Source organism: Aspergillus pseudotamarii, assembly GCF_009193445.1.
Source record: "Aspergillus pseudotamarii strain CBS 117625 unplaced genomic scaffold BDV38scaffold_2, whole genome shotgun sequence".
In the NCBI taxonomy this organism is placed as follows: domain Eukaryota; kingdom Fungi; phylum Ascomycota; class Eurotiomycetes; order Eurotiales; family Aspergillaceae; genus Aspergillus; species Aspergillus pseudotamarii.
This window is the reverse complement of record NW_022475016.1, coordinates 833,312-846,061: the sequence shown is the minus strand read 5'-3', so window position 1 is coordinate 846,061 and position 12,750 is coordinate 833,312. Positions and strand designations below refer to the sequence as shown.

Genomic DNA, 12,750 nt, shown 5'->3' with positions numbered 1-12,750 from the left:
AGGCCCGATCAACTTATCATACCTTACGACTCGTCCTTTTTGCCAGAGTGCGATCTTCCAGGGATGGGTATGGATCTTTCTAAACTTAGTCTGCCCTTTGATACTACTGCAAGTCAGCAGTCCGACCTTCTATGGCCGAAGACTCCAGACCTTAGTCAGTCTGCTCTCTCACGGAGCCCTAGCCTACGGTTTAGTTTCTCATACGATGATATGATATTAAAGGATGGTGGTGGAATTGATTGCGAAACCAATGTACCTAGCTCTGTCCAAAGAAGTGTCGATCTGGGAGGCCTCGCAGCTACAACCTTTGCTGAGGAAGGTGGTATCCTTCTTCAGCCTGACTTTGAATTTGACGAGGATGGCAATCTCATCGAGCTTGGGGAGGCACAGCGCGAAACTGTGAAGGGAAAAACGAGTCGACACGTCAGTGAAGCACCACTTCTAGATGAAGCGGCAAATATTGGATTGAATGACGCCGCGTTTGACTATCAGGTAAAGTCTGTTAGGCCCGGAGATGAGCACTTTCTGACCTTCTCTACTTAGCCGATGCCAATCGACGAAGGGATAGATATCATCACCAAGCATCAGGATGAAAGGCTCATTCATGCCAGTCGAGCTACTAAAAGACGGCGCAGTGAGTCTGAATCAACCGACGAGCTTAAGCTTATTCTAGATGAGGCCGCAGCGACTGTGCCCCAAAAACGACGTGCCTCTAGACTACAAATATTGGATGATCGAACTGCCTTGAGAAACACAGAGCTGGGTAATATGAACAGCGATTACGTGCAGAACATGGCTATAGTTTCGAAGCAGAAACGGCAGAACAAGCTCCCAACGCAAGCAAAAAAGAATGCCATCTTCTGGGTTTTCGGTCAAGGAATTGGCTCAGTTGGTCTTGGCTTGGGTGCATCCCGTGTACCACATCCTTTGCAGCAGTTCTCAGGAGAGGAGCTCTATGCTGCCCTCGACCCAAGTGCAAGACACAAAGGGCTCAAGCGGAGTCGCCTTCCTAGTGATGACAGTGAAGCAGACTCTGGCGTGCGCCGTGTCCGTGCCAGAGAAGAAAACGAGGAACAAGTTGGTCGAGGTGGGGTGGTCGATAACGATGACATTTGGCAAGATGTATGCCAGTACCCTTGCACATATGGTTCGGTTGAATATTACTAACAAACGTTGTACAGGTTGAAATTGGTCGCCACGCCCCATCTATTTTTCGTGATGACAACTCCTTCTCATCTCAGATGCCATGGAATATCACAGCCTCTGTCCAGAGCTCCCAGCATGGATCGTCTGCTGCTAGTGGCCTCCGTGGAGTAGCAAATGTGAGCGACCCTTCGGCTTCACGAGGCAGGGACCTCACTGCATCCCACCCTGCTGGACGCGGACGATCACGCAACCGTCTAACTAGCGCAAGTCCCCTAGCCAGTAGAGGTTTCCCCTTCGACGCAGAGGCCTTCGACAACTTGACGCTACCCGGAAATGATGACGTGGACGTCTTGAGTGACTTTGACCTGAGCCAGTTTCTACAGACTGATCTATTCGGTGCTGCCCATGGCCATACTGGAGACGACGCCAACGCAAGCACGTACAGTCGTCAGGTGACTCTTCAAGGTCGCCTATCGAAGTCCAGCCTGGACCAAGAAAGCCTGAACTTCCTTGGGTTTCTAACAAAAAAGCTCGAGGCGATGCCCGTGGAACAAACTGGGGAAATGGATGAAGACGGTTTCATCAACTCACCGTCCGCTTACCATGGTAGCAAAGCAATCGGCTTTTCAGCACTTCTGCCACCGGCTGAAACCTCTCCTTCTGTAGCCACAGAGGGTTTGATGCATATACTCACACTTGCAACTAAAGGTTTCTTATCGGTCCGCCAGGAGAATTATCAAGACCGGAGAACTCGATATCATATCCGGTATGAGTTTGGAGAGATCGTTTTACAGATATCAGAGGTGTAGTCCTACGATCAGTATCGCGTTCCGCCTTGACTTGCTTCTCTAGGATTTCTGCAATTGAATTACGGAAACAGTCATGGATGCCTATCTGCACTTTCCTTATTGCTTATCTCCTAGCTGGTAACCAGTAATTCGGCTTCTATTCAACGTTCGGGTTTCTGAAATGGATGTCACAATACCAGCATCTCATGACATGACTTCCTCGCGCTACTGTCTCTGCTAATTTTCAATGTTTCTCGAGTTTCTTTTCTTCTTTCTGATATGTTCATTTTGCCCCCCGGACTCATTCATAGTTACATGCCCAAATCTTCTTTAATTTCTGTAATATGCTCTGCCAAGCTGCATCACCTCTATCTCGTTATCTCACGTTCATTTTCCTATCCATGCACAAATTAGACACATCGACAAGCACATACTCAGATAAAAAGGTTTCCCTTCTCATTGTCTCCTTGTTTTACATTTCCAATCATGTCATACTTAAAATGCACAAAAGAGCGCAATGATAATTTCAACCATACCAAGTAAGGAACAAATAGGACAGAACTTTGAAAGTCTAAATTATAACAAGACAACGACACTACCAAACAGAGACTACAAGATAAAAGCTCCCTCGATCTCTAATATTGACTCGATATACTGCCCACTTCATCAGACAACTAGTTATAGAGAGCGAGCTCTTGGTATTAATAGGAATAATAAATACGTACCAGGGTAGGGGCGGTAAATGGAATGAAAAAGACGAAACGGAAGCGGCCCAAACCACGAAGAGGGAGGTCTCGCATGTATGCTGAGGGTGAACCCTAAGCGAGAATCATACTAATTTCTGAGTTAGCTGAGGGATTTTTTGGCAACCAGGATGAGAGAGGCTTACCCATAAGACCACCCGGGTGTTGGTTGTTGAAGAGGCAATCAACATTATGTTACATACTATTCAATAATATTCCCACCAGTATCCTTATCTCTTAACACACCTATTGCCTATCACTCCGCCTGGTCAAGCATGACATTTACATGTAGAATCTATTGCTGACGGATTCCAGTCTTTTCTTCAAGAGTGATAGTGGCCATGGATTATGCAAGCATAACTTTTGCTATGTCGCGGTGTTGCTATCATATAGCGTTTATATCTTTCGCCCGGTGCATGACGATATAGGGCTAGTATATAGACGAGATAACCCACTTTACGCGTATTTCCTCCAATTACTGTCCTGCAAGCAAGGAGGCCGTTAGACAGAGGTGTGAGCTACGGCTACTGGAATAAATTTTCGAATCACGCTATTCTGGTCATGGAAATCCACGGACACTAAGAACCAGCAAAGCAACACTACTAGGTGCATTTTACACTCACCAGCAGTCGTTAATAACCTGTGACCACACTACCGCAAGTAATGTTTTTATATTTAGAAATATTAATACGTTAAGCTTTTCGGAAGAGCGACACAGGACTTGACACGGTTGTTGTATGGGAACTTCTTGATCATTAGGGCGCGGGGAAAGTTGCGGCAAGGACCGGGTGTCCACTGAGCAAAGTTCAAACAGCATTGGATAGGGGCAAGTAAGACCTATGGTTAAGTCCACCCTAAAAATAGCAAGAAGCCAACTTGGAACGATAGCAATTGCCGTTCTTACAGGGAAAGGGCCGGCTGATGGAGAAAAGCCCCGCCATATCCCAGTTGTGCGTTCTGCACACTAACCAACATCGGCAGTCATTTAAGCGCCCGGCTTGCCCACCGACCGATATAATTAGAATCTAAGATTATTCGGAGATTTACCTGCAGAAAGCCTCACGAATCAGCTCATCGGATTTCCTGCCACATGTAGCGCTCCGACAGATGGTGTTAGATCCGGTTTCAATCGTTAGATACGCCAATGATGCTCGAACGAGGACCGGTATGCTGCAGCAATAGCCGCCCGCCCACTCCCTGTCCTTTACATAGTATAACGTCAAACTAGTGACCCTGGTCGAGTTGGAGGATTGCGCTCAGCGCATTCGAAGCACCAATCAAGAAGCTCCATCTAATATACTTTTTGTTGGCGGCTTCTGCGCTGATCTCACTCGATGATGTTTATAGATACTACACTTCGAGTTTCGAATACTGGATAGTTGCCTGTATGACTTGTGCATATGGTTACACCGAGAACAAACATGAGCATAACATTATATATGAGCGCCTTCGACTTTGCCTGATCCTCAATTCCTCGTAGCATCTGTCTTGATACCCTCTCCACTCAACGTGAATGTCGATTGTCTAGGGCTGGTCTTTTCTGTTTCCCCCTTCCCCCCCTCTTCTCCTCGAACGACTTTGATAGTCACGAAGAGACTCCTCGATCTACCCTACTGCCTACCAACTGGCCCTTGAATAGCCTGTCCTATCCCTTCGAATCCTGTTTAACTACCATCCACACAATTTTATCTCACCCCTATACATTAATTCTATTGTGGCCGCTGGCTGGCTAAAGCATCCGGAATGCGTTCATCATTTGTTTTCATTGCCTGTCTAACAGCATACTCGTTTGCGGCACCGGCATTCTTCGACAATGCATACACGTTCTCAAACGACCTATCGGAGTACCTGGGGAGAGTGAGCAAGCATATTGAGCACTCCAAGGACATACTCAACTCTGCCACGTGCGATACTTCTGGCATTGAACTGCCGACACAAGCGTCCGGGTTACCCTCTCCCTCAGACCAGAAGTTTTTATACGTCGCACTTGGGCGCGGCACACAGGTAGATGAGATTCAACATTGCCCCGCAGGCCACCACACCGAAGCTAACATCGGACAGAACTATACCTGTGCGACACCATCTTCAAACTCGACACCTGTAGCTATTGGCGCTGTTGCAAACCTCTACAATGCTACTTGCATCGCAGGAAGGTTCTCGGATATGCTTAACATGCTACCAAATATTGCATACAGGATCCCCTTGCCAACCGGTGAATCAGATCGGCTTCCACCGGCAAACCTTGATCTCATGGGCCACCACTACTTTGACGGCTCAACACCCGTGTTTAACCTCGACACCACGGAAACACACCAGTATGGTATTGCACGAACAAAGAAAGAGGCGCAGGTTGATGCGCCGTCGAATGCTATCCAAGGGAACGATGGGGCCGTTGCATGGCTCTATCTCTCAACTACGAGTGGCACGGTAGGGGACTATTCCGGTGTATACCGGGTTAATACTGCTGCGGGATCACCGCCGAAGACATGTAAGGACATGCCGTCGGAGTTTACTGTTCAATATGCTGCAAATTACTACTTTTATGGAAAATAACGGTGATCACTGGGACTCGATGATGTACATAATTGAGGGTTGGAATGCTGTATGATTTGCCATGACCTAGTCGCGGAATTATAAAGTCAGAAATATACGTATGGGTTTTCTGGAATTAGTATGATCAAATTCTGAACATGCCTGGAGTGACCATCACCGTCAATGTCTCCAATATCTCGTCTTACGATCCAATTGGCGCAGGGCTTGCACGAATCAGGTGATCTCGCTATCTATCCACTTCACGTGACTTAAGTTCCCACGACAGTTGAGGCCGGGGTCTAGTCCACATGCGGACTAGCGCATTCTGATTTTCAAAGTTCCGACGGTCACTCAAGAAAAATCTCGACCGCAACAACGACGAGCAGCACGGCCTCGACCGATTACTGAAAGCAAGTGCAAGTGCGAGAATTCTGCACCAGCTGCTTCGAAAGGTCCAGTGACACTTGCGATTTACAACTTCGCCCATATCGAGCGGGCTTAATTCCTTCCATCCGGAAAAAAAAATTTCTTTTGCTCTTGTTGCTACTACAGCAACCCCATTCGAGACCTTTTCAACCTTTCTTTAAAGTCAATCCTATTCGATTCATATAACACAATGGGCTTCGGTGCTCCTCGCGGACGTGGTGGACCCCCCGGTGGACGTGGTGGACGTGGTGGATTCGGCGGTGGCCGTGGTGGTGGCAGAGGTTTGTTCACGATCAGTTCCATCTCGGACAGCAAGCAGACACCTTGAAGCTCAGCATTGTCGCCCTCCGTCTGGCCTCGAAATCTGTTCCTTAAACCAATGTCAGATCTCTTTCGCCACGGAGGGCGATATTTGCGACAGTTGCTCGAACTGCTGTGCCTTTTGAGGAGAATGGTGTGGCTAATATGATCTCTTTACGATGATCTACAGGCGGACTCGGAAGTGCCCCTCGTGGCCGTGGTGGACCTCGCGGTGGAGGTCGTGGTGGACGTGGCGGCCCTCCTGGACGTGGTGGTCGCGGTGGCCGTGGTGGCGCTCGCGGCGGTGCTAGGGGTGGTGCTAAGGGTGGTGCCAAGGTCGTCATTGTAAGTGCTTCATGATTCGCCATGTTACAACGATATCAGCAGCTGACTCCAGTCATTTTTAGGAACCTCACCGTCATGCTGGTATCTTCGTCGCTCGTGGCGGTAAGGAAGATTTGCTCGTCACCAAGAACCTGACTCCCGGAGAGGCTGTCTACGGCGAGAAGCGCATTGCTGTTGAAACTCCTACCGAGGACGGTACCGTCACCAAGACCGAGTACCGTGTCTGGAACCCTTTCCGTTCCAAGCTTGCCGCTGGTGTTTTGGGTGGTCTTGATGATATCTACATGAAGCCTGGTTCTAAGGTTCTGTACCTTGGTTCCGCCAGCGGTACCTCCGTCAGTCACGTTGCTGATATTGTTGGACCTACTGGTAACGTCTACGCCGTCGAGTTCTCTCACCGTTCCGGTCGTGATCTGATCGGCATGGCCACCCACCGTACCAACGTCGTCCCCATTGTCGACGACGCCCGTCACCCCCTTCGTTACCGTATGCTGGTGCCTATGGTTGACGTTATCTTCGCCGATGTTGCCCAGCCCGACCAGGCCCGTATTGTTGGTCTGAACGCTCACATGTTCCTCAAGGAGGGTGGTGGTGTCATCGTCTCCGTCAAGGCCAACTGTATCGACAGTACCGCCAAGCCGGAGGTTGTTTTCACCCGCGAAGTCCAGAAGATGAGAGAGGAGAGGATCAAGCCCAAGGAGCAGTTGACTCTGGAGCCTTTCGAACGTGATCACTGTATCGTTGCTGGTATCTACAAGCGTTCTGCATAAAAGAAAAATGGGGGTCTGGTCTCTTTTCATGTCTTAATCATTTATGCTTTTTTTTTTCTGGCGTCAAGTGTTCTGTGATATGCTGAAATGTTTCTCTTTGTGCTATCTCGAGGTTTCTTCTGAATGTACTTTTTGAGTCAGAAAATATTCATGTTTCCGATTCCGACTACTCTATTGTGTTCAGTATGGGATCTGGCTGGATGTCTGGGAAAGGAATAGAGAACTATATGATTGCTAATTACCTACATTTCATGCTTCCATATCCTAGACAGTAACCCGGGTTGGCCGTGCTACGGTCATGGGAAGGTGTGAGAATCTTCCAGCGGCACATGGGGGTTGACTTTGTGGTTTCTCGGACTTTCGCCGTTGGTCCGGTCCTGCTTCTATAACGTTTTCGACACTTCAGCGGGTCGGTAATCGGATTACTCTCCGACTAACAACCGCTGGACGTTTGTCCACTTCGGAATTGCTGCGTAGTGCAACCTTTCGTAACTGACACCAAAATGATGATGGGGGCTTGCAAAAGACCGAGAGCGGGGATAATCTCCCTCTGACCCCGCAGTATAAATCTTGACAACTGGGATAATTGCTATTTAAGTCACGGTAATATTCTCGTGCGATTGTTTTTAGGCAGTCTCGTGAGATACTGTATATACCCCGCGAGTTGCATCCTGTGCTTACGTCTCGTTTTCTCTTTAAACCACTGGCACAAGAGACCGTCTTGATAGACCATCATGTCGATTCTCATTACCGGGGCAAACGGCTACGTGGGCCAGGAATTGGCTTCCGCCCTCCTTTCGAGCTCCCCCGATATTACGGTAACACTCACAGACGTTGTCACGCCAGCCGTTCCCGCTGCTGCCGCTGCTCAAAGTACGTCACGAGTGAAATGTGTACAGGCGGATCTCACCTCGCCGAAGGTGGTTGACGAGCTGTTCACTGAATCTCACCGTTTCGACACTGTCTACCTACTACACGGAATCATGTCCAGCGGCTCCGAGGCTAACTTCGAGCTGGGCATGCGGGTGAACCTTGATGCCACCCGATATATCCTGGACCGGCTTCGGGCCGTTATGCCTGGAGTGAAAGTGGTCTTTACATCCAGCTTGGCGGTTTACGGTCTTGCGCCTGCTGGGTTCGTCATCGACGAAACAAACTTCCCTCCTGTGCCGTCGTCCTCATACGGATCGCAGAAACTCATCATCGAGACATTGTTGAACGATTACTCGAGGAGGGGGTTCCTGGATGGTAGAGCAGTGCGCCTCCCAACGGTCACTGTTCGAGCTGGCCAGCCCACGCAGGCTGCGAGCAGCTTCGCAAGCGACATTATCCGGGAGCCATTTAACGGGAAGAAGGCGATTCTGCCAGTCAGTAAGGAGACGGAGATGTGGATCTGTTCGCCTTATACGGTGGTGAAGAATCTCTTGCATGCGAAGGATATTCCCAAGGAGGCCTTTGGAGAGTCGAGGTCGGTCAATCTCCCCGGGTTGAAGGTTAGTATTCAGGAAATGCTGGATGCGCTGGAGGAGATTGGTGGTAAGGAACGAAGGGCTTTGGTGGAAGAGAAGTACGATGCCGCTATTGACAAGATTGTGCAAACGTGGACGCCTAACTTCAAGACGGATCGTGCGATCAAATTGGGATTTTCGGAGGATGTTCCTATGATTGAGAATATCAGGCAATATGCGAGTCGGTTTGCGTGAGGCTGCTGTGTGAATGTTTTTGTAAATTTAGTATGAGTGGGAATGTGAATGTTTCTCTTTTTTCTTGAACACAAAACAAGAAGGGCCATGAGGATGTCTTGTATGCGATTAAAATCACTGTAAAAAGTGTTCGTGACAGAGACGAACTTCATATTGAAACATCGCTTGTCGCGGTTCAATGGCCGAATCAAGCGTTAGGGAACAGTCGGGATCGAAAACAGTGGTTTGGAAAAGCGGGTCATGTGATTGGCTGACGGGCTGGCGAACAATTTGACTCCCGAACTTCAACCTCTCATCTCCAGGGCTGACCGTCTTTACAGCCGTTGCACCTTTGCTCCATCCCTCCCCTTCCCTCCACATCCACCTTAATTCCTGTCACAATGGCCTCCCGGCGCCTAGCATTCAATTTCAACCAGGCTCTCCGGAGCCGGGCTGCTCTGAAGTCCATCCAGCCCGTCAAGCGAGGCTTCTCTTCCCCGGTTACCCTTCCATCCACCACCCAGTCGACCACCCTCTCTAACGGCTTCACGGTACGGAAAACAAGTATGCTCAATCGTTTCGCAAGATCACTAACTGGTCTCAGATCGCTACTGAGTACTCCCCATGGGCCCAGACCTCGACTGTTGGCGTGTGGATCGATGCCGGCAGCAGGGCAGAGACTGACAAGACCAACGGAACCGCGCACTTCCTTGAGCACCTTGCTTTCAAGGTATTTACCTCGTTCAATTCTAAGCAGTGGAGACGTTTCTGACAGTTTTCCAGGGCACCAACAAGCGCAGCCAGCACCAATTGGAGCTTGAGATCGAGAACATGGGCGCTCACCTGAACGCCTACACATCGGTACGACCCGGGATTATGATAGAACTAAGCATTGGCTCGGAAACTAACCAGGCACTCAGAGAGAAAACACCGTTTACTACGCCAAGTCCTTTAACAACGATGTTCCCAAGGCCGTTGATATCCTCGCCGACATCCTGCAGAACTCCAAGCTCGAGCCCGGTGCTATTGAGCGTGAGAGGGACGTGATCCTCCGTGAACAGGAGGAGGTTGACAAGCAGTTCGAGGAGGTTGTTTTCGACCACCTTCACGCCACCGCTTACCAGAACCAGCCCCTTGGTCGCACCATCCTCGGCCCCAAGGAGAACATCCAGACCATCTCCCGCGACAACCTGGTTGACTACATCAAGACCAACTACACTGCTGACCGCATGGTCCTTGTTGGTGCCGGTGGTATCCCTCACGAGCAGCTCGTCCGCCTCGCCGAGGAGCACTTCGGCAGCCTCCCCAGCAAGCCCCCTACCTCTGCTGCTCTCGCTCTCACCGCTGAGCAGAAGCGCACCCCCGAGTTCATTGGATCCGAAGTGAGACTCCGTGATGACACCATCCCTACTGCTCACATTGCCCTCGCCGTTGAGGGTGTCAGCTGGAAGGACGATGACTACTTCACTGCCCTCGTCGCCCAGGCCATTGTTGGCAACTGGGACCGTGCCATGGGCAACTCTCCCTACCTCGGTAGCAAGCTCAGCTCCCTCGTTGAGCACCACGGCCTTGCCAACAGCTTCATGAGCTTCTCCACCAGCTACAGCGACACTGGGTAAGTCTTGGTCCCTGAAGAGTTTCCGATCTGACTGTTTGATTGTATCGCTAACGATGACCTTTTAGTCTCTGGGGTATCTACCTCGTCTCTGAGAACCTGACTGCCCTCGATGACCTCACTCACTTCGCCATGCGTGAGTGGTCTCGCCTGTGCTTCAACGTCACTTCCGCCGAGGTTGAGCGTGCCAAGGCTCAGCTCAAGGCTTCCATCCTCCTCTCCCTTGACGGCACCACTGCCGTCGCCGAAGACATTGGTCGCCAGATCATCACCACTGGCCGCCGCCTCTCCCCCGAGGACATTGAGCGTACAATCGGCCAGATCAGCGAGAAGGATGTCATGGATTTTGCCAACCGCCGCATCTGGGATCAGGACGTCGCTGTCAGCGCCTTCGGCAGCGTTGAGGGTCTCCTCGACTACAACCGTATCCGTGCGGACACCACCCGTAACAGCCTGTAAATTTTAGGTTAGCAGGATTTCCGCGTCTCAGAGTTATGGCAATTGTTCCGTTTGATTTGGTGATTAATAGATAGAAGAGGTGGTAGTCGCTGAGGTAGCGTGCTTTGTACAGTACACAACTGTCACTGATATACTTAAAACTGTATTTCTTTTGTTCACGAGTTACCTGGTTCCTTTCTTCTATGGCCATGTATTGACGTAGAGAATCTTGGAAAAACCTGCGGCTAGCCGATGGGTATAGAAAGTAGCATGCTTGCTAATGCATGTTAATAGTACTAAGTAACCCATTACGGAACACCGTCCAACATCTCTACCATGTATGTACTTAATAGTAGTAAACGGACGGAGACTAGATTGAAATCCCATAATACATCAATCGATCCCTAATCTCATTATTCACCATAGAAATATCAAAAAAAAAAAAAAAAAAAAAAAAAAAAAAAAAAAAAAAAAAAAAAAAAAAAAAAAAAAAACCAAGAAACCAAAAGCCCCAGTTCCTCCCAGGATACAGAAAAAAGTCCTAGAAATCATTGAGGAGCATAAGCCATACCCGTCGGAGCCTGATACCCCGTCTGGGGACGTTCACTCTGCGCCTCGATCTCTTTCTCATGCTGCATGATCACACAGCACGGACACCAATAGGACGAGCAGCAATCGCTAACGCCGGAGCCTTCGATGCCGAAGCGTTCCCGGATCTGTCCGCGGCGGATCATGAGAAGAACCCAGTGGAAACCTACTTGGGCTGTTAGGTAGTAGAGACAGCACTGTTTTTGGTTAGTTTTGTGGTTTGGGGGTGGAGGTGTATATGTATGGATGGATGGATGTATATATGCACGTACATTGCCGTTCATATAGCTATATTCTTTAAGTTGGGGGTCTTCGAGTCGAGATTGTGTTTTGCCGAAGAGACAGCAGGGGAGACAGCAGCCCCAGAAGCCTGGGTTCGGTATATGTTAGCTTTCATGGTGTACATAGAAGTAGTAGGAAGGGGGACAGCATCTGGGGATCTAAGAGAGGGAAGCGTACAGGTTCCTGCGGGAGAGCAGCAGTCCCAGAAGCCGTTGGACCATTCATTTTGCTGCTGGACGGCGGGAGATTCGGATTCTGGGGCACCCATTTTTTTGGTTTTTCTGTTTGGCTTTTATGTGGTTGGAATTGTAGTTGGTTTTGGGAAGAGGAGAGGGGGGGTTGGTGATTGGTATAAATCGTTGGGTGGAAGTATACAGAAACGAGTGTCAAGAGGATGAATGAAAGAATGAATGAATGGAGCTATGTATTTATTAGAAACTAGAAATTACTTAGAGACTTTATATACTCTGCAGCTCGTTTCCCGTTTAGCTAGAAAAAAAAATTCAGCACGGACACCGGCCCTTGATGTACCCATTTTACAAGTCTTAAAAAGGTTGAAGTTAATAGAGCCCTATTATTATTGTGGACCTTCTCTAGGCAAATAGGCAGAGACGTATGATCGACATGGTTTTGGACGGGTTGAGAACCGTCTCATTTCCATTAAGGCACACTTTTATATAATAATCGCTTAGGAAAAAAGTACATGAAACCGTGAAAGAATCGAGGGAGACACGGTTGAAGGTGAAAGAGCCAAGACGAAAACCTGCGGAGCGATATAATGAAGATTGACATAGGGTCTTGCTTGGAATGCGATAGAGGAACGCTAATCCTCGTGTCTTGGGGTTTAGTTAACGTTCTGAGAGGTTCAGCTTGGGCCCATCGATGACATTTATTGTTGTTTAGCCCCCCTGGTAAAGTTGAAATACGAGCCTCACCGGGTCGATCAGTTGATATAGGGTTACTAGTTCTGTGAATTTCGGTTGTTGGCTCGTGTTTTACGAACAGTTCGATTTTTTTTTTTTTTCCCTTTCATTTCTTTCACCCTTGTCTTATATTTATGTATTATTTATTTATTTATATATATTTTTTTTCACT

At 48.9% G+C, this 12,750-nt stretch overlaps 5 protein-coding genes across 5 annotated transcripts; 4 read left to right on the top strand and 1 right to left on the bottom strand.

The window, feature by feature from the left end:
- Positions 1-1,081: 1,081 nt before the first annotated feature.
- BDV38DRAFT_66757 (Rad21/Rec8 N terminal domain protein) lies at positions 1,082-2,162 on the top strand. The gene has a single exon (XM_032063736.1). It carries the CDS (start codon positions 1,242-1,244, stop codon positions 1,953-1,955), a length of 714 nt encoding a protein of 237 aa, XP_031919461.1. The 5' UTR covers positions 1,082-1,241; the 3' UTR covers positions 1,956-2,162.
- A 1,964-nt stretch (positions 2,163-4,126) lies between these two features.
- BDV38DRAFT_233602 (uncharacterized protein) lies at positions 4,127-5,546 on the top strand. The gene is made up of 2 exons (XM_032053145.1): positions 4,127-4,681; positions 4,739-5,546. The coding sequence occupies exons 1-2, from the start codon at positions 4,421-4,423 to the stop codon at positions 5,228-5,230; spliced, it is 753 nt and encodes a 250-aa protein (XP_031919460.1). The 5' UTR covers positions 4,127-4,420; the 3' UTR covers positions 5,231-5,546.
- Positions 5,547-7,293, top strand: BDV38DRAFT_233601 (rRNA 2'-O-methyltransferase fibrillarin family protein). The gene is made up of 3 exons (XM_032053144.1): positions 5,547-5,916; positions 6,126-6,280; positions 6,343-7,293. The coding sequence occupies exons 1-3, from the start codon at positions 5,826-5,828 to the stop codon at positions 7,048-7,050; spliced, it is 954 nt and encodes a 317-aa protein (XP_031919459.1). The 5' UTR covers positions 5,547-5,825; the 3' UTR covers positions 7,051-7,293.
- A 491-nt stretch (positions 7,294-7,784) lies between these two features.
- Positions 7,785-10,806, top strand: BDV38DRAFT_267319 (bifunctional SDR family oxidoreductase/M16 family metallopeptidase; the record flags this gene model as incomplete). Its single annotated transcript, XM_032056566.1, has 6 exons — positions 7,785-8,739; positions 9,153-9,283; positions 9,337-9,462; positions 9,516-9,593; positions 9,653-10,347; positions 10,416-10,806. The coding sequence occupies 6 exons, from the start codon at positions 7,785-7,787 to the stop codon at positions 10,804-10,806; spliced, it is 2,376 nt and encodes a 791-aa protein (XP_031919458.1).
- A 527-nt stretch (positions 10,807-11,333) lies between these two features.
- BDV38DRAFT_277416 (PLAC8 family protein) lies at positions 11,334-11,923 on the bottom strand (the record flags this gene model as incomplete). Its single annotated transcript, XM_032058481.1, has 3 exons — positions 11,334-11,570; positions 11,646-11,743; positions 11,833-11,923. 3 exons carry the CDS (start codon positions 11,921-11,923, stop codon positions 11,334-11,336), a joined length of 426 nt encoding a protein of 141 aa, XP_031919457.1.
- Between the last annotated feature and the right edge of the window lie 827 nt (positions 11,924-12,750).